This window comes from Rissa tridactyla, chromosome 1, assembly GCF_028500815.1.
Source record: "Rissa tridactyla isolate bRisTri1 chromosome 1, bRisTri1.patW.cur.20221130, whole genome shotgun sequence".
Lineage (NCBI taxonomy): Eukaryota > Metazoa > Chordata > Aves > Charadriiformes > Laridae > Rissa > Rissa tridactyla.
In genome coordinates, this window is record NC_071466.1 from 133450047 (window position 1) to 133477752 (window position 27706).

General features: G+C 52.3%; 1 protein-coding gene across 2 annotated transcripts; it reads left to right on the top strand.

The window, feature by feature from the left end:
* The first annotated feature begins 349 nt into the window (after positions 1-349).
* ATN1 (atrophin 1) lies at positions 350-27602 on the top strand. 2 transcript variants are annotated; one of them, XM_054188240.1, is made up of 10 exons: positions 350-529; positions 18226-18419; positions 18620-18757; positions 19142-19255; positions 20562-22588; positions 22788-23010; positions 23119-23836; positions 25104-25247; positions 25495-25675; positions 26243-27600. In XM_054188240.1, exons 2-10 carry the CDS (start codon positions 18342-18344, stop codon positions 26274-26276), a joined length of 3657 nt encoding a protein of 1218 aa, XP_054044215.1. In that variant the 5' UTR covers positions 350-529; positions 18226-18341; the 3' UTR covers positions 26277-27600. The 2 variants fall into 2 exon arrangements, with proteins under 2 accessions (XP_054044215.1, XP_054044217.1); XM_054188242.1 differs by lacking the exon at positions 350-529 and having other exon boundaries at positions 18378-18419; positions 26243-27602.
* Positions 27603-27706: the final 104 nt, after the last annotated feature.

Here is a 27706-nt window from a genome sequence, read left to right on the forward strand (position 1 = left end):
GTTTGGCGGGGCCCCCGCGGGGAAGGGAGGCGGGGAGGGGCGGCGGCGAGCGCGGCTGTGGGAGGGGGGTCTGGGGCGGGGGGGGGGGGACGGAGCGGAGAGGCGGGGGAAGGGGGGGGGGCTCGTTCTGGGCTCTTCGGAAATGGGAGGTGGCTAAGGCGGGCAGCGGTGGGAGCGATGGGAGGGCGGCGGGGCAGAGGCGGCGGCGGCTGAGCGCGGGGTGCGCGGCGGCGGAGGGGGCGACGAGAACCCGCGGGGCCGGGGGGGCCCCGCTCCCCGCCGCACCCCCCACCCCCTTCCCCCCCCCCCCGACCCTCCACCGGAGCCGCTGCCCCCCGCCCCCTTCTCCGCCACCCACCGCTTATTCCGGAGCCGCGAGAGGAAACGAGGGAGCGCGGAAAAGGAGGAGGAGGGAGGAAAAGGGGAGAAAAAAAAAAAGGGGGGGGGGGGGAGCAGCGTTTAAATCCCTTCCCCCGCTCCTCGCCGCCTCCATTCCTCCCTTCATTCGACCTCCCCTCCGGAGCCGCCGGTGAGTCCCTCGCCCGCTCCACAGCCGCTCCCGCCCCGCTTGTCATTTTCGCCCACTCGCTGCGTTCTTCCGCGGGTGGGTTTGGGGTTCTCCCCCTCACCCCGCTCCGGTCCGTCTGCGGAGGCGGGGGGGGGGGGACACAGCAAAGTTGGGGGGGTGGGGGCGGGATGGCGGTTAACCCCCGCGGCGCTGGGGAAGGGCCCCCGGCGGTGCCTGCCCCGGCGAGGGGGCCGGGCGCCGCGGGTCACGGCGGCGCGGCTCGGCTCGGGGTGGGGGTGGGGGTGGGGGGGCAATCCCGTTCCCGGCGGCGGCGGGGCAGCGATCGTAAATCACTGCGGGGGGGGGGGGGGGGGGGTACGCTGACCGCCGCCCCCTCCCCGCCCGGGGCTTCTTTGCTTTGGACGGTGGCGGGAGCGCTTTCGCTCCGGAAAGGGGCCGGGGGGGGGTGATGGTTGGGGGGGGCAATGGGAGGTAGGGGGGGGCTCCGCTCCCGCTGCCGGGGGTCCCGGGGCGGGGACACCCCCCGCCGCGCGCCCGGCCTGACGTCACCGCCCGCGGAGCCCCCCCCCCCCCCTCCCTCGCCGCGGGAAGTTCGGCGGGGGGTCCGGGGGGCGAGTCCCCGGCGGCGGGGGGTGCGGGGCGAGGCGGGAGTTGTGAGTTTGCGGGTCGGTGCGGGGAGGGGTTCGTACGGCGACGCTGGAGGAAGGGGGGGGAGTGTCACTCCCCGGGCCCCGAAGCCGCCCTCCCAGCCGCCCCCTCCTCCCGGGGAGGCTGGTATTGTCCCCGCTTTCCCCGGGGCGGCCGGGCAGCGGGCAGGAATATTTGGAAATCGTGTTTCCGTCGGGATCTGAGCGCTGAGGAGTGAGTCTGGCTGCCCCTCCGGTTCTGTGGCAGGCGGAGTGTGTGTGTGGGGGGGGATTCAACCCCTCCCGATGACACCCTCGGCCTTGGGGACCCGCCGCCCCCTCCGCTGAAACGCCAGGTTGCTACTTGGGGACCGGGGAGCGGACAAGACCCGTACGGTTGGGTGGCATCAGGATGGCGTCTGCGCTGCCTTTGAACCGGCCGAGATCCCTTGGCATGTCGGGCTGGCTGTCCGTTTGCTCTTTAGATGGTTTTTTAGGGGAGGGGGAAGCGGCATCCGTGTTTCCCACGCTGCCCTCCCGGCTGTGCCACCCAGCCGGTGGCGGTTCAGCCCCGCTGGCTTGTGCAGGCTGCTGGCCCCCGTGGCTGCCGCGGCTGTTGTTGCCCGGCGAATTGCCGGGTTGTATTTTGCCGAGTGGCCGCTGTGTGCTGTTGAAGTGGCAGCCATTTGGTCACCGTGGCATTACTTTACAGGCTGCCTTTTGCTTGCCGCCGGGTTCTGCCTCGATGGCTATTGTACGTTCCTGAAGTTGCTTCCGAGACAGTGTCTCTCTCTCTCTCTCTGCATTCGGCTCAGTGCTGTGGCTGCCTCTGGCGAGTTACTTAGTTGCCAGGATGGCTACTGTAACAATTTCCATGGCTTTTGTCTGCAGGGTCTGTTTTGCAGTGCTGTGGTTCTTGAGGAGCAGCAGCATATCCTTACCGAGCTAGCTGCTCAAATCTGTTATCTCTGATTGCACTGGGTGGATTGCACGGGGACCGCTACGCTTTCCAGCATTGAGAAAGTGAGGAGAAAGTCGTGGGCCATTATCCTAAGGCGTGTAGCAGGAGAGCAGAGGAGAAGGAGCTGGAAATGCCGTTTGTTTTGTGTCCACCTGAATGGTGGAGCACGGTTGCACGTCCTGCGGGTGTGCATATGCCTAAAGCTTCAGAGTTCAGCCCTGGCTTCCCACCGGAATCAGCGTGTTGGTGTCAGTGCATCAGCCAAGTCCCTCAAATCCCACAGCGGTTTAAGTTGAAAGCTGGACCCTCCTTTCTTGTAAGCCCGAGGGTATTGTGCGTCACTGTTGGGCTGCATATGCATCCCCGAGGGGCTGGAGCGCTAAGAACATCACCCATGGATGGGACGCTTGTAAATGTGAATGGTCAAATTGTTGGTTGGAATGAATTTCGTCCTTTTCCCCGCTGTTTCTTGGCCGAGTTGTTATTTTTACGTTTGTTACTGGTGACACAATCGTTTGTGTATTTCCCCAGCTTCTTGGGAATGAACTGGTCTTTCAAACCAGGCTTTTCCGATTGGGATTCATGATGGAGCTTTTCAAGCATGGCCATTAAGAAGTGAACATATAGTAAGTAGTACCATGGTTCATGCTGGAAACGATAAAAACCCTCCAAACATTTGAAAACTAAATGTGCAGTGAATCCTAATGAAGAAGATTAACAGGTTTAACCTGCTGCGATGGCCTGCCTTTACCTCTCTTTATATGCGTTTACCTCCTCCCCCAGATTTTGCACCCCTTGGATACCTCTGAAAAGTTCTGGCATTCTCACCTTTAGGTTTGTCTGCTCAAGGAATTACAATGAGGTTCCTTGTGGGCATACTTGTATTCCAAAATAATAACGGGCATGCAAGGAGCTATGATTCTATAGCATAGTGGGATCACTAGATGAAAAGCAACCTGATCTGTATTTTTCTTCAAGAAGGGGAGCATCTAGTCCAGTTGAACTAGATGATCATTGTAGCTCCCTTCCAACAGAAGTATTCCGTTCTATTTTTATTTGTAGCTGAAATGAATCAGGTGGGTTTTCCTCTTCCCAAAGCTCAGCCTCTGTCACTCCTTGTATACCTTCCAGATTTCTCCTGGAGCTCCCTCATGTTCATCAGCATTTTTCTGGGGGACGGCAGTGGAGTCGACAGGAGCAGTTGCTGTGTAGGAAGAATTATTTATTTACCAGATCTGGGGTGTAATACTTTTGCAAATGCAGTCTCCGGCATTGGTCTGAGCATTTATTTAGCTGTGCCCCTCCTTAAATATCTACCTGACTGTTTACCCAATCTTGCTTTTTCTCTTTGTGTGTCTGCCTTTTCTGTTGAGAACCTAGTTTCCTCCTCTGTCAGATTGTGTCTTCCCCAGTTCTGTTTTTTCTTTCTCCCATTCTCTTTTGGACAAATAAACTATTTTCTTGCCTCCAGTGGATTTTTTGATCTCTTTCTTCCCCCATTAGGAGATGCTATGGAATTATATTTCCTGCATTTATCACTTCATCTCTTCCATCTGTACTTCTTGAGGACTGTTCCTGGTGAAGTACAGAATAGCAATGCTTTACAAATTTCTTAAAGGCCAAAGGAGAAGGCATCACAAGTCCTGAGTGTGTGTAAAAGTGGAGGCATCTCTAAAAAAGTCATGCTCTTAACCAAGTGAGCTACACCTAGGGTATGTATCCTCTGCGGAATTAATTCACGTGATCAATGCCTGAGTTTGGTCACAGCGGATGGTTTAACGTGAACACGAGATGCTCCATCTCAGTGCCTTGCCTGAGTTACTGACGTTGCAGCAGTGCCCAAGACACGTGTCTGTTGCCAGGCTGGCCAGGTACATCTCCCATGGCTCTTTGTGTCACTCTGAGCTGAACACCAGAGAATCTTTCTGTCCTTCCAGTCGTGTGGTGGGCAATCATGGATCCACAACCCATGTCCTCAGTGAGACACGTATGGAGAACAGTGAGGCAGAAGGGGATGTTTCCATCTCAAGTGGTGTGAGCTTCACCTCTGCTTTACTCTGGTTGGCTGATATGGACTTCGAGTGCTTAGGGGTGAGGATTTGGCATATGCTAAAAGTTTAACGCAAGACAACTTGGTAAGGAAACAATCCCTTCAGAAGCATTGGCTTGTTTCAGAGAATGTTCCTGGAGAAATCTACGACTCTTCTGTGTTTGTTGTGGCAGCAAACACTGATTTGTTATTGTCTCCTGTAAAAAATATCAATGTTTGATTGATTGCTGTGGCAGTATTTTCACCTACAAACCAAAGGGTAACCGCAGTATCTTCTCTGAGCAATTTTAGCCAATGATGGTCTGTCTGGGCTTTGCTGAAGAAGGGTAGCTGGTTGCTTTCAGTCTTCCTTCATGTCTCCTGCCCTGCTGACATTGTTCATCATAGATCAGTTTAGCTGGAAATTTTTAGTCTTGTACTTCCCTGCCTTACAAGGCACTTGGTGATACCCAATATCTTCCATGAGGTCTCTCTGTGTTATAGATCACTTAAGCGAAGATTGCATTTGAGCAACCTTCATCTCTTTGGACAGTGGATTGGATATACTGTGTGTGTGTATATATATTTATGTGTCTGTATATATGTCACAATATCTGTAAAATAGTCTACATAACATAACATGTATTATATAAGATATATCTTATATTCAATTTTATATTGATATATATAGCGTAGTGTATTGGATATAAAGTGTGTCTATAGCGTGGTATTTTGGGTACACTACTGCTTTCGGGCAGTGCAATAGATGAAGTGATTATCCCCAGAATTATTCAGAGTTTGGCAGACACACGAAGAGGGTCCATCCTCTGTGAAGGGTGGTTTATCCAGTCACGATTATCCATCGAGCTTTCCTCATGCGTTGCTAGACCGTTGCTTTCAAAGCACATTTCCACCCAGAGCTAGACCCCATCACCTCTTGGCCAACCTCTCTATGACTGCTAATGACTTTTAGCATTGAAAAACCTGTTCTGGCCAACTGGCTGGTCCTCTCTCCTGCCCAGCACATGGCAGAGAATGTCACCTGGCGGTCTTTGCAGGAAATATTAGAGTATTTATTTTAGAATAAAATAATAATAAAAAACCTTAAAGATTTCCAGTGATACGCTAGATCCCTGTGCAAGTTTTTCAAGTGATTGATTGCTCCCATTTTTCAGATTTTGCACTATTTCTGTGTGGAATTTGTCTAGCGTCAGCTCCTGTCTATTGAATCTGGGGTCTTTGTCTTGTAGATTAAAGAGCCCTCTGCTGTCAGAAACCTTCTCCCTTTGTAGTACTCATAGGCCACCATCTTCAAGCCACCTTTTAACCTCTTCTCTGATAAGCTAAACATACTGATCGTGTTAAGGCTCTTACTGTAAGGGGGAGGAATTATCAGACTTCCTTCTTGTTCTTTTTTGGAAGTTTTCAATTTGTCAGCATCCTTTGGAATACGCAGGTAAAAACTGCATGCAGTACTCCCATAATGGTCCCACTAATGCAGTATATAGTCAGGTAAGAACTCTCTCTCTATTCCTGCTCCTGAAGAGTATTCCTCTCTTTATGCACTGGAGGGTTTCATTTATTCGGGAATAGCCCCCTTAGAAGTCTCGTGCTGGGGACTCGTGTTCAGTTTGCCATCAGCTGTTAATTACAAGGCCTTTTCGGAGCTTCTCTGAATACTTGGATTTTAATCCTTGAAAGCTGTCTATGTTCTTCTGTTCTTGATGCGAAAATCTTCCGTAATTAGAACGCTTGTCTTTCTGTGTGACCCTGTTGCAGCAGTAACACCAGCTGGTCTGTGCCAGAGTTCCCATTCCATCATTTACCATCTCACCTGCCTCAGCATCACCAGCAAATTTTACCCATGCTTCTGCAAACTTTCCTCAGCTGGTGCCTTCGCCAGCAACCAACAATATTCCATGATGGGCCACTGAGGCCTCTCAACAGCAGGCTTTGGGCAACTTGCTTTTTAACAGAGAATCCATGCATGAGGTCTTCTTTGCCGGTGCCGTAGCTGTGCACCAAGCTTTAGCCCACAGGTTGTCACGTGCTGCTATACAGAGAGGACCCAAGGCATTAAAGATTTCTTAGGCAGTGGTTTCACTTGCCGTTGTGTGTTCTCTCCTGGCGGTCCAGTCTGAGCCTAATTTGGCCTCAGTCTCTTGGCTCAGGTGCCCACTTGAGAAGTAGAGGCCTGTGTCTCTGGTTGGTAAGGCAGGTTGGTGGTAGAACTTTAGCATGAATTGCTTCCTTTGAATTCTCTTGGGACGGGGGAGAATTTTAGATACTTCTGACTTTTAATCCTTCATTGTATCATGAATTCCTGAAACCAGGAAGACCCTGATTTAGCCATAGCCGTCATGTTTTCTGATTTCATAAAATTGTAAGGACTAAAATCATACTTCACCATGAACTTGGTGGAGAATGTAAGACAAAACCTCTCCTTCCTCCCAAGGGTGGTTCAGCACTGTCACAGTTCGCACGGAGGCTGGGGAGACTCTGTTCTCTGCAGTGTTCAGGACAACCTCATCTAGCTTTGCAGTGTACTATGAACAGGGTTTTTGGGTGGAGACCTCCAGTGATCTCTTCCCCTGTAAATCTTCCTGTTACATACCGTTGGGTTTCCTTCCTACAGCCCCACAGGTGAGGGCAGGATCATCCCACTTGGCCAGTTCTGTAGACCGAGGAAAAGCTGTGGGATCCCAAGCTTATCAGTGTTTCAGGTCTGTTGTATGGTTGTTCCTGTGCCCATCTCCCTGGCCCTGGTTCACTCGTTTCCTTCTGGATTTTACTGTCCATCTTCATCCTGTGCAGACACTTGCCCTTTGCACAAATGGCTGTCTCGTTGGTTTCGTCATCAGTCATGAATCCCTAGAAACAGGAGAATCCAAAGGGCATCCTTGGGTTGCTGGCTGCAAAGTCCTTGCGTCCTTGGGTCACTGTCTCCCTTTGAGCACCATGCCAGCTACGTTCTTTTGCAAACTTAGTGAATAATTGATAATAATGATTTTCTTTTGCCCCTGTTATGCTCCAGGGACAGAGCTTCACCAAATGGCCAGGAGTCTTCTCATTTCCATCTTAGAATTGTCGGTGGCCTTTTTATACCCATTTGGTCTTATACCAACCTTCGCTCTTAACTTAAATACCCCTTCTGGACTCCATTGTGTTTAGTTTCTGGCACTTTACACACGGTAATCACATCACCTCAGCTTTTATTTTGTGAGATTAAGAAAGTAAAGTCTTTATAGGCCTTGTACGTAACAGAGAGACTCTGCGTGTCCCTCAGCATTCTGGAAACTGCTTTCTGCACCTTCTCCAGTCCACTTTCATCTTTCCTGATGTTGGGTAACTGAAGCATTACGTGGTCTACCAGAGGATGTTTGACAAGTGCAGTGTCCTGTGGTGTTAATACTTTTTCTCATTTCTTGATAATACCTTGTCTGATACCTTCAAAACAACAACGGTGCCCATAGCTGTCCTGTGATTAATAAATCCCTTTCCTCCTCAGCTGTTCCTACGGATGAGCAGAAGTTCCTAGGATGGATGTGCTTGTCACTTCTCTTCAGTGTACCACTCAGCACTTTGTACTATTGAACATGTTAAAAACATACCAATGACCCTACTAGATCCATCCAGAGTTCGCCGCTCCAGCAGCGGTCACTGCCAAGTCCTTAGGAAAGAGGGTAGTTTAAGGCAAGCTTAGGTGCTGTTTTCCTCTGGTATTCCTACAGCTTCCAACTGTTTTCAGTGCAGGGATTGCCATAGCTGGATGTGGTTTCTCTCTGTTCAGTAAGAAGCAGTTACTGTCTCTTGCATGAAACTCCCCACTCTCCCCTCAAGTCCATGCCAACTTCTAGCACCCGTACTGTCCTTTGTCTGGAAGTTCTGCACCCACCCATTTCAAGAAGAACTGTCTCTTTTTGTTTGTTTTGAGCTTGTTTCTTTGTAGCATTACTTGATGATCCTCAGTTCTTGTACAAGGCAAGGCAGTGAAAAAATATTTCCTACCCAACCTCTACTTTTCATATATGGTTTTACAGTCCTTGATCACATCCTCACATAATAACGTTTTCTCTGGACAGAGATGTCTAACCCACTCAGTCATGCCTTTTCATTGCCCTTTCTAGTTCCTATGGAAGGAGCAGAACTGCACACACTTTTCAATATGTGGGAAAAACCATGGGTTTGTCCAAGGGCATAATGACATTCTCTGTTTTGTTTTCAGTTACTTTGTTAGGAATTAGGTTCACTTTCTTGATGGTTGCTCAGTGCCGAGGTGACATTTTCGTGGATCTGCCTTGCATATCCCAGGGGTATCACTCTTGAGTGGCACTGGTCAACTCAGAGTCCCACATTTTACATGTGGAGGTGGAGTTGTTTTTCCTCTGTGTGCATTGCTTTGTGTTTATCTAGATTGAAGTTCACGTGCCATTTGACTGCCCAGTCACTCCTCTTGGAAAGTCCTTCTGCAGTTCTCCTCAGTTAGTTCTCATCATCGTTATTACCCTCATTAATTCACTCTTGTCAGCTACATTGGCTTCCCTTTGTCCCTTTTCTGTATCCATCCTGGTTTTACTTCTTGTTTTATTCTCTTAAGTTCTCTCTTAAATCGTGATCATCTGCGATACTGACAGTGTCTCCTAACTTAATGCCATTGGGAGGTAGGACATTGATCCTTGTGAGGATCCACCAGGCTTTTTTTCCATCCAGACTGATGCTTTCATCACTTCATTCATTCAAATCCATTTGCAGAGTTTGATCCTTCTAGCTACTGAGCTTCTCTCTGGTTCTTCTCTACACACTGGCTAGTTTGCCTGGGACTGTGGGCTCTGAGCAGCGTCGTATCCTTGCTCGGACCTCCCTCTGCCAGCTTCAGAACGATATGTGTCTTAGCAGAAAGAGATGACCATGCTTTTCACTGGTCTGTTATTGAAGGAAGGGACGGATGGTGTGGCTACTCTGACTTGGGATTCAGCTTCTGGTTTCCTGTATTCTTATATATGTCCTGCAGCTGCAAAGTTACCAGCAATCTTCCCCAATAAAGACTTGCAGCAGAAGTCTGGAACCATAATGGTTCCAGGTATCTAGAGTGAGGAGCTATGGTATGTGGAGTCACGGTCACAAGTTGCAACAAGGAAATTACGACTGATAATGGGTGTTTCAGCACTGGAATGAGTGTCCTAGGTCAGCTGGGGAAGTTTCGCTCCTTGAGATGTTCAGAACTGGCCTGGATGAGGCCCTGAGCAACCTCTTCTAGAATGGGGGTCAGCCCTGCTGTGAGCAGGAGTTTGGACCTGCAGAGGTCCTTTCCAGCTGACATTGTTCTTTGGGTAGCCTGTGATGTCTTTGGGTAATTTACTTTGCATTCCTTAGTAAAGGGACTTCTGTGGGTAAAACGGGGGAGTTACGTATTACAATAGACCCTTAACCCCTATCAGCTCCACAGGGGAGGTGTGCTCAGGCATTGCAGATACAGAAGACGCTGGACTTCTTAAAATAGCGAGTACGGAGAGTGTGATGTGTCCTTCTTCTGCGTCACGCGTTTGTAGGCCTCCGCCCCACTTGCAGAGGGAAGAGCCCAGTGTGTTGCATTCTGTGATCCACTGGGCTCTGCCAACCTGTGTCTCCAAGAGATCCAGAGGCCCTCCTCTGGGGAGACTAGATGATTCTTCTGAGGTTTTTAAGTAAATCTGTTACATACTTACAGTCATTTTAGTGTGCCCTCAGGGAATCGTTTTACGATTAACGTAACCTTCTTTAGTACATCTAACCTTCATTTAGTGAATCAAACTTTATTTTCAGTTGCTTCTGCAAAAATTAGTATCTTCTTCTATGCTGTAAATTAAGCTGTTGTTAAATGGATGAGTGTTTTTATTATTTATTACCTTGCTTTAGCTCTAATTGTTTTTATTTCACTCTGCTCATCAGGAAATATTTTTTTCTCATATAAGTTTTTCATTGAATGAAGGTTCCAGAATTACAGCTTTCATACTTAAAATAACATTCTTGCTCCTCATGGCTTTGCAGAATTAAGAAAACAAAACATTAATATAGACTTAATAAAATGTAAACTGGCTTTATCTCTTAAGACTGCCAGCACTCTGCAAGTTTATTTTTAGTACTCTTATTTGGCACCCTTTCCTGAAATGTGAGCATTTTAATTTTTATTTATCATTTTAGCGGGGAGAATGAGCACCTAGATAGCACGACAAGTGAATTTGTCAACAAGTACTGTTGACAAATAAGTCAGCAAGTAAGTACAAGAAAAGGATTAAAGCTGTTGGCTCAGATTGAGTCTGGGAGGTGTTATTTTAGGCATAGAATCATAGAATGGTTTGGGCTGGAAGGGGCCTTTAAAGATCATCTAGTCCAACCCCAGTGCCATGGGCAGGGACATCTTTGACTAGATCAAGTTGCTCAAAGCCCCGTCTGACCTGACTTCCAGGTCAGACATTTCCAGGGATGGGGTATCAACCACTTCTTTGGGCAACCTGTTCCAGTGCATCACCACCCTCATCACAAAAAATTTCTTCTGTATGTCCCATCTAAACCTACCCTCTTTCGGTTTAAAACCATCGCCCCTTTTCCTTTTGCTACAGGCTATGGTAAAAAAAAATATATAAAAATGTCTCTGTATTTCTTATAAGCCCTCTTCAGGTATTGAAAGGCCACAATAAGGTCTCCCCGGAGCTTTCTCTTCTCCAGGCTGCACAGCCCCAACTCTCAACCTGTCCTCATACGAGAGGTGTTCCATGCCTCTGGTCATTTTTGTGGCCCTCCTCTGGACCTGCTCTAACAGGTCCATGTCTTTCTTGTGCTAGAGTGGAGTAGAGGGGCAGAATCACCTCCCTTGACCTGCTGGCCACGCTTCTTTTGATGAAGCCCAGGATGTGGTTGGCTTTCTGGGCTGCAAGTGCACATTGCTGGCTTACGTCCAGCTTTTCATCCATCGGTACTCCCGAGTCCTTCTCCATAGGGCTGCTCTCAATCCCTTCATCCCTCACCCTGTATTGACACTGGGGGTGGCCCTGACCAAGGTGCAAGACCTTGCACTTGGTCTTGTTGAACTTCATGAGGTGAGGTTCATATTGGCCCACTTCTCAAACCTCTCATGGTCCCTCTGGATGGGCATCCCTCCCCTCAAGTGTATCAACTGCAGCACTCAGCTTGGTGTCATCTGCAAGGTTGCTGAGAGTGCGCTCAATCCCACTATGTCATTGACGAATATATTAAATAGTATTGGTCCCAACAGGGACCCCTGAGGGACACCACTTGTTACTGGTTTCCATTTGGGCATTCAGCTGTTGAATGTAACTCTTTGGATGTGTCCATCCAGCAATTTCTTATCCGTTAAACCTATATCTCTCCAATTTAGTGGCAAGAATGTTGTGGGGGACCATATCAAAGGCCTGAGAGAAGTCCAGGTAGATGACATCTGTAGCTCTTTCCTTGTCCACTGATGTAGTCACTCCATCGTAGAAGGCCACTAGCTTAGTCAGGCACGATTTGCCTTTGGTGAAGTCGTGTTTGCTGTTGCTAATCATCGTCCTGTCTTCCATATGCTTTGACTTAACTTCCAGGAGGATCTGCTCCATGATCTTACCAGGCACTGAGGTGAGGCTGACTGGTTTGTTGTTCCCAGGGTCCTCCATATTACCCTTTTTAAAAATGGGTGCAATACTCTCTTTTTCTCTAGTCACGGGGGACTTCATGTGACTGCCATGACTTTTCAAATGTGATGGAGAGTAGTTTGGCAACTACATCAGCCTATCCCTCAGGTCTCGGGGGTGCATCTCATTCATTGGGTTTCATGGACTTGTGTATGTTCAGGTTCCTCAGGTGGTCTTGAATCTCGTCTTCTCTTACATACATGGGTAGATGTAATTCAAGAGGGTTCATTCAGCCTGTCTATTAAAGTGTGCGTAATTCGCCCTTCAGTACAGAATGAAGTTTCTGAAAGCGTATGTAAACATTGCATAGTGATTCATTTTATGCAATATTTTGAACGTAGAAGAATCCAGTGAGATTCCAGTATGTTGCCAATATAAAATCAATTTACTCATAGAAAATTACAAAAATTGGCAACTCTCACTGGTTTTATACTGAATTTTGGTTACTGTATTTTTATTTTTGAGCAGTAACAGCAGTTTCCACTTCAGTTACAGATGGTCGTTTCATGGTATTTCTGTCTAAGTTTGCCACGTAACGCCGTGCTGCCAAGCCTCCTCAGCAGGGCAGGTCTCAGCCCTTCCTGGCCGTGTCTGACAGCTGCTGGTGGTTGGATGCTCCTGTCACACATGCAGTGTTGCGGGGCTGCGAGTGACAGGGAGGTGTGAGCTCCGATCACGGGGTGCGTGTCTGCGGTGGTGCAGGAGTGGCCCGAGGGAGCAGAGCGAGCAGGTGAAGGAAGCTTTAGCTAATGCTCGCTGCCTTCAGCCTGGGCTCGTGAAGATTTCGGTCCCCTGGGATCCTTCAGCTTCACGTTAGTATTGCGGGAGGGATGCACTTAAGCGTCATCCACTGGGTAGGCAAGAGTTTTAACTGGAGTATGATTATTTGACCAGGTCTGCAGTCTTATTCCTAGATTAATCCACCTTCCATCCTGAGTTCACAGCCCCTGCATCTACCCACTGTTGTAATTGTTTTATAGGAGACAGAAGAATGCCCATGTCTTAAAATTACCTTTCATTTGGTGTCGCATAAATATATTTCTTCTTCACAAAGTTTACTGTGTAAAAAAAAAAAAAAAAAAAATGCAAGTCATGGGAATAGTTGTGCCCAAGATAATATTAGCTGCAAGTGTTTGCTCACCGCCATCTTGGTATTCAACCATTTTGGCATCCCTTTGCTCACACAATCATTTTTCCCTTTTACGGTAATGTCATGCTCAATCAAAAGGCTGATAATAAGACTGTGACATGCAACCTGAACCCTGATCTATTCACTTATTGCTATCTAATGCTGAACGCATCACCCTTCCCCTTCCTTCCCTCCCCGTCTCCCCCATGCCCTGTAGAAAGACACCAGGGTTCAAACATGAAGTCGGGTACTTAGCCATTGGGAAATGTACTTCAGGTTGTCTGTTTGCAGTATTCTGCATGAAACTTTGTGTTTTCAAGATACTACACGGTTGTTAACCCAGATTAAATTTCTGGGAATTTTTCTTTCATTTTATAAATGAGGGAAATGGAGACAGGAATTAAAAATGTATTGCCTGGGACCGTCATTCACTGGGCAGTATGTATAAATATGCCAAATTCTGACTTCCCACTCACGGTGCGACTCCCCTGGCTATGCTGCTCCAGTGGGCATTCCCTCCTGCGTCATCTTTACCTGTCAAGGGGGATCCACTGATTATCCTCCCATCTTACTTTCAGGACACTTTCCAGCATCTGCAATGTGTTAGAAAGCAGCTGTGTTCGCTTTGCTACCCTGGTTTCTCCCTCCAGTGCTAAACCCATCCCTTTGCAGAAGGGGGAAGAGAAAAACCAGGATGGGAACACAGAGCTAATGAATTGCAGAGAAACAGACTCAGTTTGATTCTCACATCTTCTGACTTCTAAATCCCTGCCTTTGCAAGCCAAATGCCTTTGATTTCATGTAGGATTTTGGATGTAGTTCCTACACTTCAGAAAATGACTTAAGGAATAGTCACTGCGTACTTTCAGCAACTCGCAACTGAAGAAAACGAGAGGTTTGAACTTCAGAACATCTGTACTTACACCAATGGAGGAACCGACTCCTCACTCCAAAATTATTTTCCACGGACCGGCATCTAGTGGAAGATAAGGCTGGCTATGTCTATGGTAACAACTCTGGTGCGCAGCGCTGGCTGTCCATTACCATGGCCTCCCTTTGTACAGGCTTTGGTCTGTGCCAACAACGGCTCTCCCAGATGGTGCCTGAGCATGGTTTAGGAGTTAGCGTTGGACCGTGCTGATGGCCAGTGGCCAGCTTAGATGTTTCCCTCCCCTCTTGGAGGGTAGGAGAATGTTGCCATCCAGGTGCAAGCTGTGTAACGCTGACCACCCCCAGGACCAGAGAACAGGCACTGTCCTGTTTTATTTAAAAGTACCAATGGTGTCAAATTGTCCCTTCTTGCAGCATGTGTGGTCCGGATGGGTGGCAGAGTTTTTAATTCATTTCTTCTTTGAGACTGAATGATCCAGCCATGCACCTTGACATCTTTGCACTCAGTGCCTCCAACTAGGTCTACCAGGAGAGGAGGCTACATCGCTGCTGTTCCCCTCCATCCCCAAATCATCACTGGGTAGCTCAGGGGGCGCTCCTCTGTCACGTACCGTAGTCATGTTCTGCCTGCTGCACCTCCGCTCCTGCTTGGACCAGGTCTGAATCCACCTGAGATTATTTGGATGCTACAGTTGGAGAAGATCAGGAGTAGTGGATAATAAAAACAAGTAGATGTTTTGGGTTTTTTATTTCCCCAAGAGAGGAGGCCTTAAATGTCTGATAGCTAAAGAAACACTGCTGAAATAATGGTGGTGGTAGCTTTTTTTCTTAAGTGGCAAGGATGCTAGGAGCCTTCAGCTCTTCCTTCTTCTGTCAGTGGCCCCAGGGAGGGCTAGCTGGACCTTAGCTGGCTTTTAACCTTCTCAGGCACACTGGAATTACAGATTTGGGCTGCCCATCCTGGAGCTTGCTCGGCCATTGAGCACCAGCCGCCGCAGTAAAACCTTTCAGCCCTCCGAGGATTTGGAGGCACCTCCCGGACTTCCCTGTGCCACTGGAAATTGCCTGCCTGCTGTTGGAACATGTGGTGGGTGTACCTGTGTGTGCAGCCCGGGCATGTGCAAGCCTTCGGGGCACATGACTCATTTGTCATTTGCAGCCCTGGCCAACCACCCAAACACCATCCCAGACAACTTGGTCCTGTTCCCGTGTCCTCTGCTTCTGCTGCCATCTAGGAAAGTGTATTTTCTCAGGCCCTCAGTCTAACGTGTAAATGCTATCCTTCACCCGATTTTTCTAAGAGAGGCCAAGGGTTCATACTGAAGTAGGTAAAACTTGGGTGCATCTCATTTGAGATGGACTTGATTCCTGTTTTGTTACCCGTGAAGAGTTGCTCCACACTACAGCCTGAAAAGGAGAGAGATTAGCTGCCTCCTTCAACAGAAGAGGAACTGGAGCCCATGATCTCCTGGCTGCCTGTGCAGGACAGTCCACCTTTGGCAAGGAGAATTTCTTGAAGCTGGGGAGGAGGAGGAGGAGCGGGATCCATTTTGGATCCCGTGTGGGGATGCCTGTTGAGCGCGCGTTGCTCGCAGGAGACTGCACCAGGGCTTACACGAGAATATGGAGGGGTTTGGGCAGGAAGCCAAACCAAGCTGGGTTGTACGAAACGCAAACAGAAAATAGCAATTCGCGATGCCTCATAACTCAGTCAAACCTGCAAAGGGCTTCACAGGGCCAGGAAAAGGTTATCCCTTCGACAGCAGCCCTGCCAAGTATCTTATTTCCTTTCCAAAACCACAGAGCCCTAATAACTCTTCAGAGACATTTACAGGGATCTTCGGTGACAGGAAGAGCTAGGTGTAACTTTGTTAATTGTTAAGGCTCGCATTGCAAGCTTTTATTTCATAAATGATAAACATGGAAGGCGGTGTTGTGATCCTGTCGTCTGGCCTCCGACCTAACAGTTGCTGTACTGAGCCTAATAATGCGTGCGTCAGTTCTGCTTTATATTTTAAAAAAGTCTTCACCCTCTTAAGCGGTAGCTTTATATTTTAGAAAAGTCTTCGCTCTCTTAAGCGGTAGAAGCTTCTGCCCTATGGTTAATTACGTCTACTGAAACATACCTATTTGTTCATGGCTTTGTTTGGTGCTGCATGTTCAGCGGTTGACATAAGTACCGAGTTGGTATTTCTTTTAAAAAGGGAAGTTTCACTCTGTGGTTGGCTGCATTATTATTTCTCTGACTGACTTCTCTGGAAAGAAGACCATAATTGTCATTGCAGGGTTACTGGAAAGCTGAAGTGAGGCCTGTGCACCGCGCTGTGATGTTGGGTTCTTTGGTGTGGGAGGTGTGGGTGGCGCCCCCGTTGAATGCAAAGAGCAGAGACGCCTTGGCAATGGGCTGCTGCTGCTTCTGTGCGTTCAGGGCTGAGCTGGTACTTGAAGGTTGCCGACGTGGTGTGTGTTGCTGAAGTTGAGTTAAATTAGGATCGCCTTACGTACCACGTTTGTTCCGTGTAAGAAATGTTAATTCTAGATGCTTATCTAGAATAGCGTCCTCGGTCTAACTGGCTGAATTAGCAACCGAAGGCCGAAGTATGGCAGAAATGTAAGCCTGTAAAACACGTCAACTGGTGGGGATTAGGAGAGTGCTCTGCCTCCATTAGGTCAGTTATAAACCGTCATGAGCTATTTTTCTATTAAAGAAGAGGTCTCAGTTAATGAATTGTTGTGTGTGGGAGTTAATGCTGGATGAGTCCCCCGTGGCTTTCATGATGAGGGTCAAATAAAATATTAATGAAATTAAAACAAACAATCCCCTGCTCATCCCAAGTATCTTCCAGATGGGTTTCTCTAAACACTGGTCAGGGAAGATGTGGACCCTCACAAGATGGGCCAGTGTCATTTCTCCCTTTTCACAGGTAGGGAGATGGAGGCTGTGGAGAGTAGCGACTCCAGGGCCTCACATTCCAGCAGCAGGGCTGGAGGTCCAGGAGTTCTCCTGTCTGGTGCCTTTGCTCTGATCCCTGGTTTCAGCTGCCTTCTCAGAGAAATGAAAGTGCATCCAGACTGCTCCTGCACTGGCTCATCTTCCCAGGTCTGGGATGGCCCTTAGGAGTCCCAAATCTCAAGTCTTCTTATACTTACTCAAAAAACTTCCCCGCGCTTCCAGATCCGATAGTATAACCCAGGAGATGTGGTTCTTTTCTCCTGATGCATCATCCACAGGACACATTTCCTTGTCTTGCAGATTGTCTGTTCCAGAGGCCGAGTATAGGAGCTCGAATGACAGGCTGGGGAAGGAGTGTCTTTTTTTGGTTCCACCTGCGTAGTACAGTGCAGTGTAAAACATCTTGAGCTGGATGGAGACGAGCAAACTAGCTCCAGGAGCAGCATCCCTGAATCACTTCAGTCCAGATCCCAGGCTAACACAATCACAGTGCTTTCATACTCCAAACTCTAGGAACTGTGGGGCATAACAGGGCGTTAAGTATCTACGGTGCTTTTGGACATCGCACAAAGCTGTACATTTATTCAGAGGGAGCTGAGAAATCTTCCCGCTGCTGCAAAGTGGAAGGACGTACTCTGCGCCTCTGGGCATGACTCTTAGGTGGTACAGAGAAGCAGTCCAGTGTATGGAGAAGGAGACCTAGGCAGGCACTCCAGGCTAAACAGAGTTGATTCTGTTTGCGTTGTGCAAAAATCAAAGCTAAATGCCTTTTCTCGCACCTGTTTGCGTACCTTGGGCACCGAACAGCCTAAGCAAGATTTGTCACATTTTCTGCATCAGGTGCTGGTGCACGTATGTACGTGCGCGTGCTCTGGAGAGGGCAGGGCTGTATAACACCCCTTCAGCGAAGGCCACGGGGGGCTCGTTGTGCAGAGCTGGCTAATGACAGCACGTGGCCAGTTAAGGGTGGTGTGACATACTGCACTGACAACAAGCGCAAGGAGGAACTTACGAAGTCAGAGAAGTTGTAGTTAGGAACATTTTAAAACACTTTCCCATTATTTCGCCACCACCACCACCCCCTGTCTGTCTCTAAAGATCAAATAAACAAGGAAATGGAAATACTAAAATGATTTCAGAGGGCAATCAACATACTGATAACCATTCCTCCCTGCTTCCTCCAAAAAATTGGAGGGCTGCCTGCCTCGCATCGTGTGGGTATCACTGCTAGGAATTGGAAATCAGATGTGAGAGTGGCCAAATCTTTTCCCTTTCGGCTGGGGAAGTGTATTGCCTTTTTGGTAAAGATCCTTGCATCTGTAAATAATAATAAAGGGAACGTTAATAATTTTGTCATATTTCTGTAGCAGACCACAAAAGGGTGTCCTGCAGTCTGCTCGCTCTTTCTCCCCTCTCATCTTCTTGTCTGCCTTTCAGGATTCACTGGGATCTTGTTGCGTTGCTGGTATAAGCCCCCCTTTCAGCAGAAGTGCTCTTGCCCGTCTCCACCTCCCCGGGAAGAGCCCAAGGGGGGTGCGGAGCGATAAAAATTTATGTTTTCATCAAGCCGGGCCAAGGAGAATGGGGGTCCCACACCCAAAAGAATGAAGACACGACAGAACAAAGACTCAGTACGTGAGATGGGAGAGGTGGGGTGGGACACTGGAGCCAAGCTGGAGCTCTGGGATGGGGCTGAGGCTCACGGCAAAGCTCAGGGACAGGAGTTTGGCTTAGCAGAGTGCCAGGGGTTCAGGCGCTTTGAGGGACTGGGGGACGGGGCAGGAGTGTGGGGAGATGCAAAGCAGGACTGATCCGGTGATCCCTCTCTTAGATGTCGATGAGGAGTGGACGGAAGAAAGAGACTCCAGGGCCCCGAGAGGAGCTCAGGTCACGGGGTCGAGCTTCCCCCGGGGGCGTCAGCACCTCCAGCAGCGATGGCAAGGCTGAGAAATCCCGACAAGCGACAAAGGTAGTATAAGCTCATACGCGAGCGTGGGGTGCCTGAGGACTGCCCACTCCGGGTAGGATCTATATGGGGATCCAGGGACATATACCAGAAGGGATCCACCGAGGAACCCATGCCAGGCTAGCTCTGGAATGGATGGGATCCCTCATACCTCTCATCCTCAGCATCTTGCACTTCCCATCATCTCCCAAACACCGGTCTTCAGTCTGACCAGCCCTGTTTTGTGCTAATTTTTGCCATATTCTGGCTCAGTGTTGCACTGCTAAACTCTTCAACACATGCGCCATGGTGACAGTGTCTCCCCTGCTGCAGTCTCTGAAGGTCTGGCAGGGTGGGAAGTTTTCCTGTGACCCTCCCACCTCCCTCTTCTCCTTCTTTGCCTTGCAGAAAGGCCGGGTGGAGGAATCCTGCACCCCCAAGGGCAGCAAGCAGAGCCGAACAGAAGAAATCTCGGAGAGTGAAGGGGAGGACACCAACGCTCCCAAAAAAACAAAAACTGAGGTGAGTTGTCCCTGCTGTGATCGCTGGCATGTCCTGGGTCCGGGTCAAAGGAATCTCCTGTTCCCTACCTGTGCCGCTCACACCTGCCCGGCTTGAGGTTCCCACTGCTCGGGAGCCCTGGCACCTTGAGTTCCACACTGCAGCTCTTCCCACCTAAATGGCATCTGCCTGGCTACAAAAATGCCACCAGGAGTGACGACTGAGCCAAACGGAGGCTCTCCGTCTCTTTTGCCTTGTCTGGGGGGAGCTGCCACACTCTCGGAGCTGGGCACGTGCTCTGCTTTTCCCGGCTCAGTGGCAGGAGCCTGGCTCTGCACACGGCCACAGGTCAGGTTAGACTCAGCTTCTTTTGCTCCCCCAGAGCAGTGTGAAACGGAGGTGCTTAAGTCGTGGTGGGGTCTGGGTGATGGCTGTGCAAAACCTGCTCACGCACACGCTCTGCATAGTTGTGGCAGGGCTTTTCCGAAACGCCAGCAGCACCGGGCTGGATCAGTGGTCAGATGGTTGGAGGAAGACTCAGCTCTTGCTCTTCTCAGTTCCCCATTAGCCTGTTCAGGGAACTGGCCTTAAAGGCCTGCAAACACGGGGGTATTTGCTCACTTTAATGAGGTTGTCGTAATTAAACCACTGTGGTTACACCTATGTAATTTCTCCACGCGGACACTCTGTTTAGCTCAACAGTGATCTTTTTTCAGTTTAGCCTCTCTTGTAAGCCCCGCGGTCCATGCTAACTGTTCAGTCGCCGAAGCTTTGTTGCCTGAGGCGAGAGGTGGTGGGGAGGAGGGAGGGATTGGGAAGCACAGGGAGGGCTCCGGGAGGCAAGGAGTGAGGCAGTGAGAGGGGGCCGGGGTGGGAGTGGGTCTCCTCGCCCAAGGGACAAGAAAAGCGACTGTGGCTGGGCTGGGCGCACTGTGGTGGGTGCTGCTCCGTGCCACCTGGTGGTATCATACCCTGGCCAACAGCCCATCACCGGTGGTGGTGGTGCTAGGACCTTTTGTCTCTATTCACTCTAAACCTCACCTGTAACAGTTCCCTGCCCTCCCTCGGTGCTTTCATACACAAGGGAGGCCCATCATTACCTCCTTCCCGAGCGTGGGATGCTCATGAAGGACCTGGGAGCACTGGAGGGGAGGCAGGAGGACCGGTGTTATTTATACCTTGCCAGATGGTATCTCCTTCTCTCTTTGGGGTTTTCTAGTGTTGGGTCTGGCAGAGAAAGGTCAGAAAGCAAGTTCTCTGGGAACTTGAGATGTGTCGTGCATGGTCTGGGAGGCTCATAATGCCTTCCCCCTCCTTCCTACTTCAGGAATTGCCCTGTCCTCCATCCCCGTCCGATGTTGACAGCCTTGATGGCCACAGCTTCAACGATGAGATGAGCAGTGACCCACGAGACATTGACCAGGATAACAGGAGCACCTCACCCAGCGTCTACAGCCCTGGCAGCGTGGAGAATGACTCCGACTCCTCCTCCGTGCTGTCCCAGGGGCCGTCTCACTCCTACCACCACCCTCCGCTCTTTCCCCAGAGCCCGCCGGTAGCTCCCCCACCCGACAGCCTGGCCCGTCCACCCGAGCCCAGCTTTGGGCTCCCGGGCGAGGTGCACCCCCAGGGACCCCCGTCAGGGAGCTACCACTCCCAGCTGGAGGGCCAGGCGTCCCGCATTTTCCAGGCTCAAGCCCCGCAGACACCCGCCGCCTCCTCCTCCTCTTCCTCCTCCGCCTCTGCTGTTGCTGCCCCTTCTGCTCCCCCTTCTTCCTCCTCTTCCTCCTCGTCGTCGTCCTCCTCCTCCACCCATGCTCCTCTTTACCCTACGGCCAACGTGGTCCAGGTTGGGGCCAAAATTGCTGGTGGAGTTGGGGGTCTCCCCACACCGGGGGGTCGCGAGCAGACCCTCGGCGCCAAGCACAATCCGCCACCCACCACCCCCATCTCGCTGGCGTCGGTGGCCGGGGGGCTCCCCCCTCAAAAGACACCCCCCGCCAACCCTCCAGCCGCCCCCCCGGCTTCGGCCCCTTCCTTCCCTCACGTCTCCGCCAATTTGCCTCCCCCCCCGGCCCTGCGCCCCCTCAACAACGCGGTGGCCGCCTCCAGCTCGCCGGGGATGGTGGGGCAGGCCCTGAGCGGCCATCTTCCCTCCCCACACGGCATGGGGCAGGACAAGGCGCCGGCCCTGGCCCCCTCCCGCTACCCCTACGCCCCGCCGCCGCTGCCCCCCTCCAGCTCCTCGGCCCAGTACCCCCCGGCCCAGCCCCTGCCCAGCTACAGCGCCTCCTACGGCCATTCCTTCCCCCCCCCCAGCGGCCTCTCCGTCTCCAGCCAGCCCCCCAAGTACACCCAGCCCTCCCTCCCCTCACAGCCCGTCTGGAGCCAGGGCCCCCCCCCCTACAGCCGCCCCCTGGGCAACGCCGCTTCCCACCCTGCCGCCCCGCCATTCCCCGGCCAGCCGCCCCCCCATCACCAGCAGCCGCCCCAGCAGCACCACCACGGCCACGGCAGCGGCGGGGGGGTCTCGCCGGCAGCCGCGGCTCCCCCCCAGCCCCCCGGGGGTTACCCCCACGGCCTGGAGTCCAACAGCCATCACCCCTCCCACGCCACCTACGGGCTGCGCCTCTACCCCCCCCACAGCCAGGCCGCCTACAGCCAGGCCCCCTCGGCGGCTGCCGCCGCAGCCCCCTCTTCCTCCTCTTCCTCCTCCTCCTCTTCCTCCTCTTCTTCCTCCTCCTCTTCCTCCTCTGCCGCCTCTTCCCAGGGAAGCTACGCCGGCATGTGTGCTCACCCCCCGGGGCAGAGTCCTGCCACCTACACCTTCCCCCCGCCGCCGCCCCCTTCCCCTGCCCATGGGGCCGGCCCTCCCGTCACCTCCGCTGCCACCACCCTCTCCACCGTCATCGCCACCATGGCCTCCCCCTCCGCGGCCCCCTACAAGACGGTCTCGCCCCCGGTGCCCCCGTCGGCCGTGGCCCCTTATGGGAAGCGGGCGGCCTCCCCCGTCCCCACTTTCCAGCCCCCAGCCCCCTACAAGCCAGGCTCGCCCCCTGCATCCTCGGCTGCCCCTTTCCGGGCAGCCACCCCTCCCGGCTACCGGGTGGCTTCTTCCCCCGTGGCAGGGGGCTACAAAGCCCCCTCGCCCGCCCCCTCTGCCCCACCACCCCTGCCGGGGACCATGGCCGCCCCGGCCCCCCCGCCGCCCCCGCTCCCCCTCAGCGCCGCGCAGATCAAGCAGGAGCCGTCGGAGGAGTACGAGCCCCCCGAGAGCCCCGTGCCCCCAGCTCGCAGCCCCTCGCCGCCCCCCAAGGTGGTGGACGTGCCCAGCCATGCCAGCCAGTCAGCCAGGTGAGGGGCGGGGAAGGGGAGGTCACCCCAAGTGCGGTCTGTAGGTGCACCCTTTTAGCTTTTCGATGATGGTCTTGCCTTTCCTGCAGTGTTGGGCTTGGCTTTGCCTGCCCCTGTCCCCATTCCTGTCCTCATCCCGGTCCCCATCCCTGCCCTCCATCCCCTTCTGCGCTGACGGGCTTTGCTTCTCGCCCCCCAGATTCAACAAACACCTGGACCGTGGCTTCAACTCCTGCTCCCGCACGGACCTGTACTTCGTGCCCCTCGACGGCTCCAAGCTAGCCAAGAAGAGGGCAGACTTGGTGGAGAAAGTGCGGCGAGAGGCTGAGCAGAAGGCGCGGGAAGAGAAGGAGCGGGAACGGGAGCGTGAGCGGGAGAAGGAACGGGAGCGGGAGAAGGAGCGGGAGCTGGAGAGGAGCGTGGTAGGTCTGGGGGTTCCACTGCCGCAGCACAGCCGGGGCGGGTGCTCGAGGACCTCCTCGGCTGCTCCCTGCTGGTACCCTGACGCTGGTTTCTCTGCTCTGTTGCAGAAGATGGCCCAGGAGGGCCGGCCGGTTGAGTGCTCGTCCCTGGGGCCGGTTCCCCACCGCCCCTCCTTTGAGCAGGGCAGTGCTGTAGCGACTGTTCCCCCGTACCTGGGCCCTGACACCCCGGCTCTGCGCACCCTCAGCGAATACGCACGGCCCCACGTCATGTCCCCCAGCAACCGCAACCACCCTTTCTACGTGCCGCTGGGTGCTGTTGACCCAGGCTTGCTGGGGTACAACGTGCCGGCCATCTACAGCAGCGATCCAGCGACACGGGAGCGTGAGCTGAGGGAGCGGGAAGCCCGTGAACGAGACCTGAGGGATCGGGACCTGCGTGAACGTCTCAAGCCCGGCTTTGAAGTCAAGCCAGCCGAGTTGGAGCAGCTCCACGCCGTGCCGGCTGCTGCCATGGATCCGTTCCCACGCCATGGCGGGCTGAGTCTGCAGACGGCCCCCGGCCTTCATCCTGCTTTTCCTTTCCACCCAGGGCTGGGCCACTTGGAGCGGGAGAGGCTGGCGCTGGCAGCCGGCCCGACCCTTCGTCCCGACATGTCCTACGCCGAGCGCTTGGCGGCTGAGCGCCAGCATGCCGAACGGGTGGCTGCTCTCAGCAACGACCCTCTGGCCCGGCTGCAGATGCTCAATGTGACCCCTCATCATCATCAGCATTCCCACATCCACTCCCACCTCCATCTCCACCAGCAGGATGCCATACATGCAGGTAAGGATACCACGGTGGTGGTGCCCTGCACAAAGCCCTGCTCACCCTCCTTGTGCTCCCTCCTTACGCTCCCTCCCTCCGGCCCTGGGGAAGCCCAGAAGCTGCCGAGACTAGACTTTGAGGCCCCAGATCCACCTCTTCAGCCAGAAGTGGTCAACATCATGGTCATTCAGCCTTGATCTCACTCCCATCCCACCAAAGACACCGACCTCTGTTGCAAGCATTGGGGTGTCTGTGAGTTTGCTGCTTAGTGGCGAGCAGAGTTATCTGCACCATGTCTTTAGTTCTGGATCTCTGGGGACACAATACAAGTGCTGGGATCCTACTAGCTACCAGGGTGACTGTGGACTGTATCCCTCACACTGTGGTCTGCAGAAGGAGTGGGAGCCCTGCTAACAACAGTTGTGACCATATCCTTAGGACTAATGAAATGTTGGTTCTCTAGTTTGCTCCTTGCTGCAGGTGGTGGGATGGGATGGGATGGGATGGGATGGGATGGGATGGGATGGGAGAGAAGATTGGCTAATTGTAAGGAGTTGGTGGTCCCTTCCATTTCCACATCCTACCAGAAAGTAAAGTAAGAAGATGTTTAGGGATGAAACTCTTGGGGAAGCAAAGCCCAAACTACAATATGGTAGGAGAAAGTGCTGTGCCTGCTCAGATCCTGTGAGCGGTCAGTGGGATCTGGTGGCAGAGTCACAGTCACTCACTCTAAGCAGCCACAACTACTCAAAGGTGGCATCAGGTACAAATGAATGTCCATTCCCCCACGGTCCGTAGCTGGGCACCTCTGGCAGTGAGTCCAAAACACTGTAAAAAGCAGTTTTTGTAGATGCAGTACCTTGCATTTCAGCCTTGGATAGTACTTGCAAACTTGAGTGCCTGGCACTGAGCGCCTGTGCTGCATGAGACCTGGAAATGGAAGCACCCAATATGAGTATGCACGTGAGCGACAGCCAGGGTGGCAGAGAGGCACAACGCTGGGTACAGAGCAGCTCCTTGCAGAATCAACTTTAAGGAGCAGTACTACTTCTCCCTGGGGAGTGTAGGGACAGAGCTATTGCCAGGCTGGTCCATGTGAAATTCGACACAGGCAATAAGAGTAATGCTCAGAAGGACGTGGTGCTCCATTGTCTAGCCTTGAAATCATCCCATCCCTAACACATGCCGACCCTCTCCATGTCTCTCGTGTTGTGCCTTGCACCCTTCTCCGTGTTACCTCTTACAAAGCGTGGGACAATTGTCTTGTGGTATCTTTTCTTCCCAGCCTCAGCCTCTGTTCACCCTCTTATTGACCCACTCGCCTCGGGATCACACCTCACCCGGATACCGTACCCAGCTGGAACCATCCCCAACCCTCTCCTGCCTCACCCTCTACATGAGAACGAAGTGCTGCGCCACCAGCTTTTTGGTAAGGATGCTCACAGGGACTGCTGGTCTCCTCTGAAAAGCATTGGCAGAGCCCCAAGGGGCAGGGTGGCCGTGAAGGGTCCCGGGACCAAACTGAGGTCTATGAAACAGAGCTCTGGCATGGCGTAGGACAGGCCTACGCTGTCAGTGGACGAGCACAGTAGAGTCTTGGCCAAGCTGTGGGGCCATGGGTGAGGACGGAGCTGTTGCGTTAACTTGTTTCTACTCTGTTTTGTCTTTGGCTGCAGCTGCACCCTACAGGGACCTGCCGGGCTCCCTCTCTGCACCCATGTCAGCAGCACATCAGCTCCAGGCCATGCACGCCCAGTCGGCTGAGCTGCAGCGCCTGGCCCTGGAGCAGCAGCAGTGGCTTCACGCCCACCACCCTCTGCACGGCGTGCCCCTCCCGACGCAGGAGGATTACTACAGGTGCGTAAGACCTCCTCTCCCCCAGACCACGGCTTCCTCACAAAGTACAGCTCCAGGCCCAGCCCTGGGGATGGTGGAGGCAGTGGGGACAGGGAAGCATTGCCCCTGGCGTGGGTGACTCGGACGGAGCCTGCACTTGGGAGCAGAGATGCTTTGCCACTGGGGCACAGCTGTGGGTTGGCCACCAGGATGGTCGCTCTTGGCAAGCGGTTGTTCGGTGGCTGATCTCATGTGGGGTCCCAGCTCCTCTCCTCTGGGCGGGGTAAACTTGCGTGTTTCACCCATGCTAATACAGTTATGACTAATACACCCTTGCCAAAATACCAAACAACGCAAGGGTTGAATGCTTTTGCCAAGATGAGGCTTTCACAAGTGCATGGGGAAGCACGTTGGGAAGGAGAGGAGTGCAATGTGGTACCTTCTCGGTAGCATCTCCTGCTTCAAGGATTTGCAAATCTTTCCAAGCCAGCAGTGTGTTGTCTGGGTCTAGACTAACAAAAGGCAGCGGGAGGTACTAAATTGCTTTTTTCTCTCTCACAATCGCCTTGTTCCTCTTCTTTACCCTAGCCACCTGAAGAAAGAAAGTGACAAACCCCTTTAAATGGACTTCTACTGTCAATGTGACATCATCATGTCTTTCTCTCAAGAGGAGCAATCAGTCAACCAAATCCTGGGGGAGGGGAAGCTGCGGAGTGACACATCCTGATCCCACCATGCAGTAGAGTGCAAGAGAAGACGACGGGACGAGAAGTACAGGATGGCATCCTGGGAGCAGAAGGTGGAGGAGAGAAAATGGGGGGGGGACTGAAACGCCACTAACGGACATGAAAAACGATCGGTACGTGATTTCAGCAGAGCTCTGAGAAAAACCGAATCGGCATCGCACCGAGCTCAAAAAGACAAAAGACTGACGTGAATGCAGGGTGGCAGCAGCTCCATCTTTTGTTTGGGGGCAACGGTTGCATTAAATCCGAAGAGCATCGCATCGCAGGACTCCACGTACGCGATGCTGCTGCCTTTTCTGCTTCTGCGAGGAGGAGCCGCGGCCAAGAAGTAGCTCAAAACCCCACAGCGCCTTTTTTCAAGATGCCTCCTCCCACCCCACCGCCCCTTCCTAGGTGTAAGATAACTGCTTAGCGATACAAGGAAAGCAACGCGGAACTTTTTTTTTTTTCAGATTAGCCAGAGCGGCTTCCCGTTCTCCGACATCCCTCCAGGTGCCAACAAAGCATGACGGGACCCCTTCAGAAGCTCCTGCCTGCCTGGAGGGGACCGGTCCCAGCCATCGGGGGGGATGGGGTGCAAAGCACCGCAAAAGGACTCGTTTGCAAGGTGGTGGCCGTGCTTTCCCAGGGCTGGCGGGGAAAGGGGCACGGCCACCAGGTGCAAAGCACCGGGAGACTTGTTTTCCAGCCCGCCGTGTCACCACCGCCACCACCACGGCTCCTTTGAGCCCGGCGGGGAGAGGACGACAATGACGACGTGGCCGAGCGTCCTGGGACTGAAATCTTTAAGATGGCGGCTGCCCTTTTCCCCTCACCCATTCCAAATTGATGTACTTTTAACTCATGCACATCCTATTAGACGTGGCAGTTTTATGTAGCAACTTGTGACTCCCTCGCCCTCGTCCCCCCGTCCCCCCCAATCCCTCCCCAGCGTGCGTGTCTGATTTCACAGTTGTATCTCTCTCGATTGGTCCCCATATATATATATATATATATTTACTTAACCATTAAAAGGAAAAGAAAACCAAACTGACAACCCAGCTATGGAAAAACACCCAAAACGAAGTTTTCCCCACGCACTCCCAAGCCCCAACACACATTCTAATAATTTATATATATAAATATATATATGAAGCTCTTAAAAAAGGAAAAAAAAAAAAACACCAAAAACAAACAAACAAAAAAACCCTTCCAGAAACAGACTCCATTGTCTTCATTCATTTTTTTTACCGCGGAGGGGCCAGGAGGGGACCCGGCTGTGCGGGGCCGCGGGGGTGAAAACCGGGGCTGGGGAACCGGAGCCCGC

Excerpts from the sequence above, each read along its gene's own strand:
- ATN1 (XM_054188240.1), top strand. The coding sequence starts at position 18,342 with ATGTTTTCATCAAGCCGGGCCAAGGAGAATGGGGGTCCCACACCCAAA. Across the intron at positions 18,420-18,619 it reads CACGACAGAACAAAGACTCA|ATGTCGATGAGGAGTGGACG; the intron begins GTACGTGAGATG and ends TCCCTCTCTTAG. Across the intron at positions 22,589-22,787 it reads CATGCCAGCCAGTCAGCCAG|ATTCAACAAACACCTGGACC; the intron begins GTGAGGGGCGGG and ends CTCGCCCCCCAG.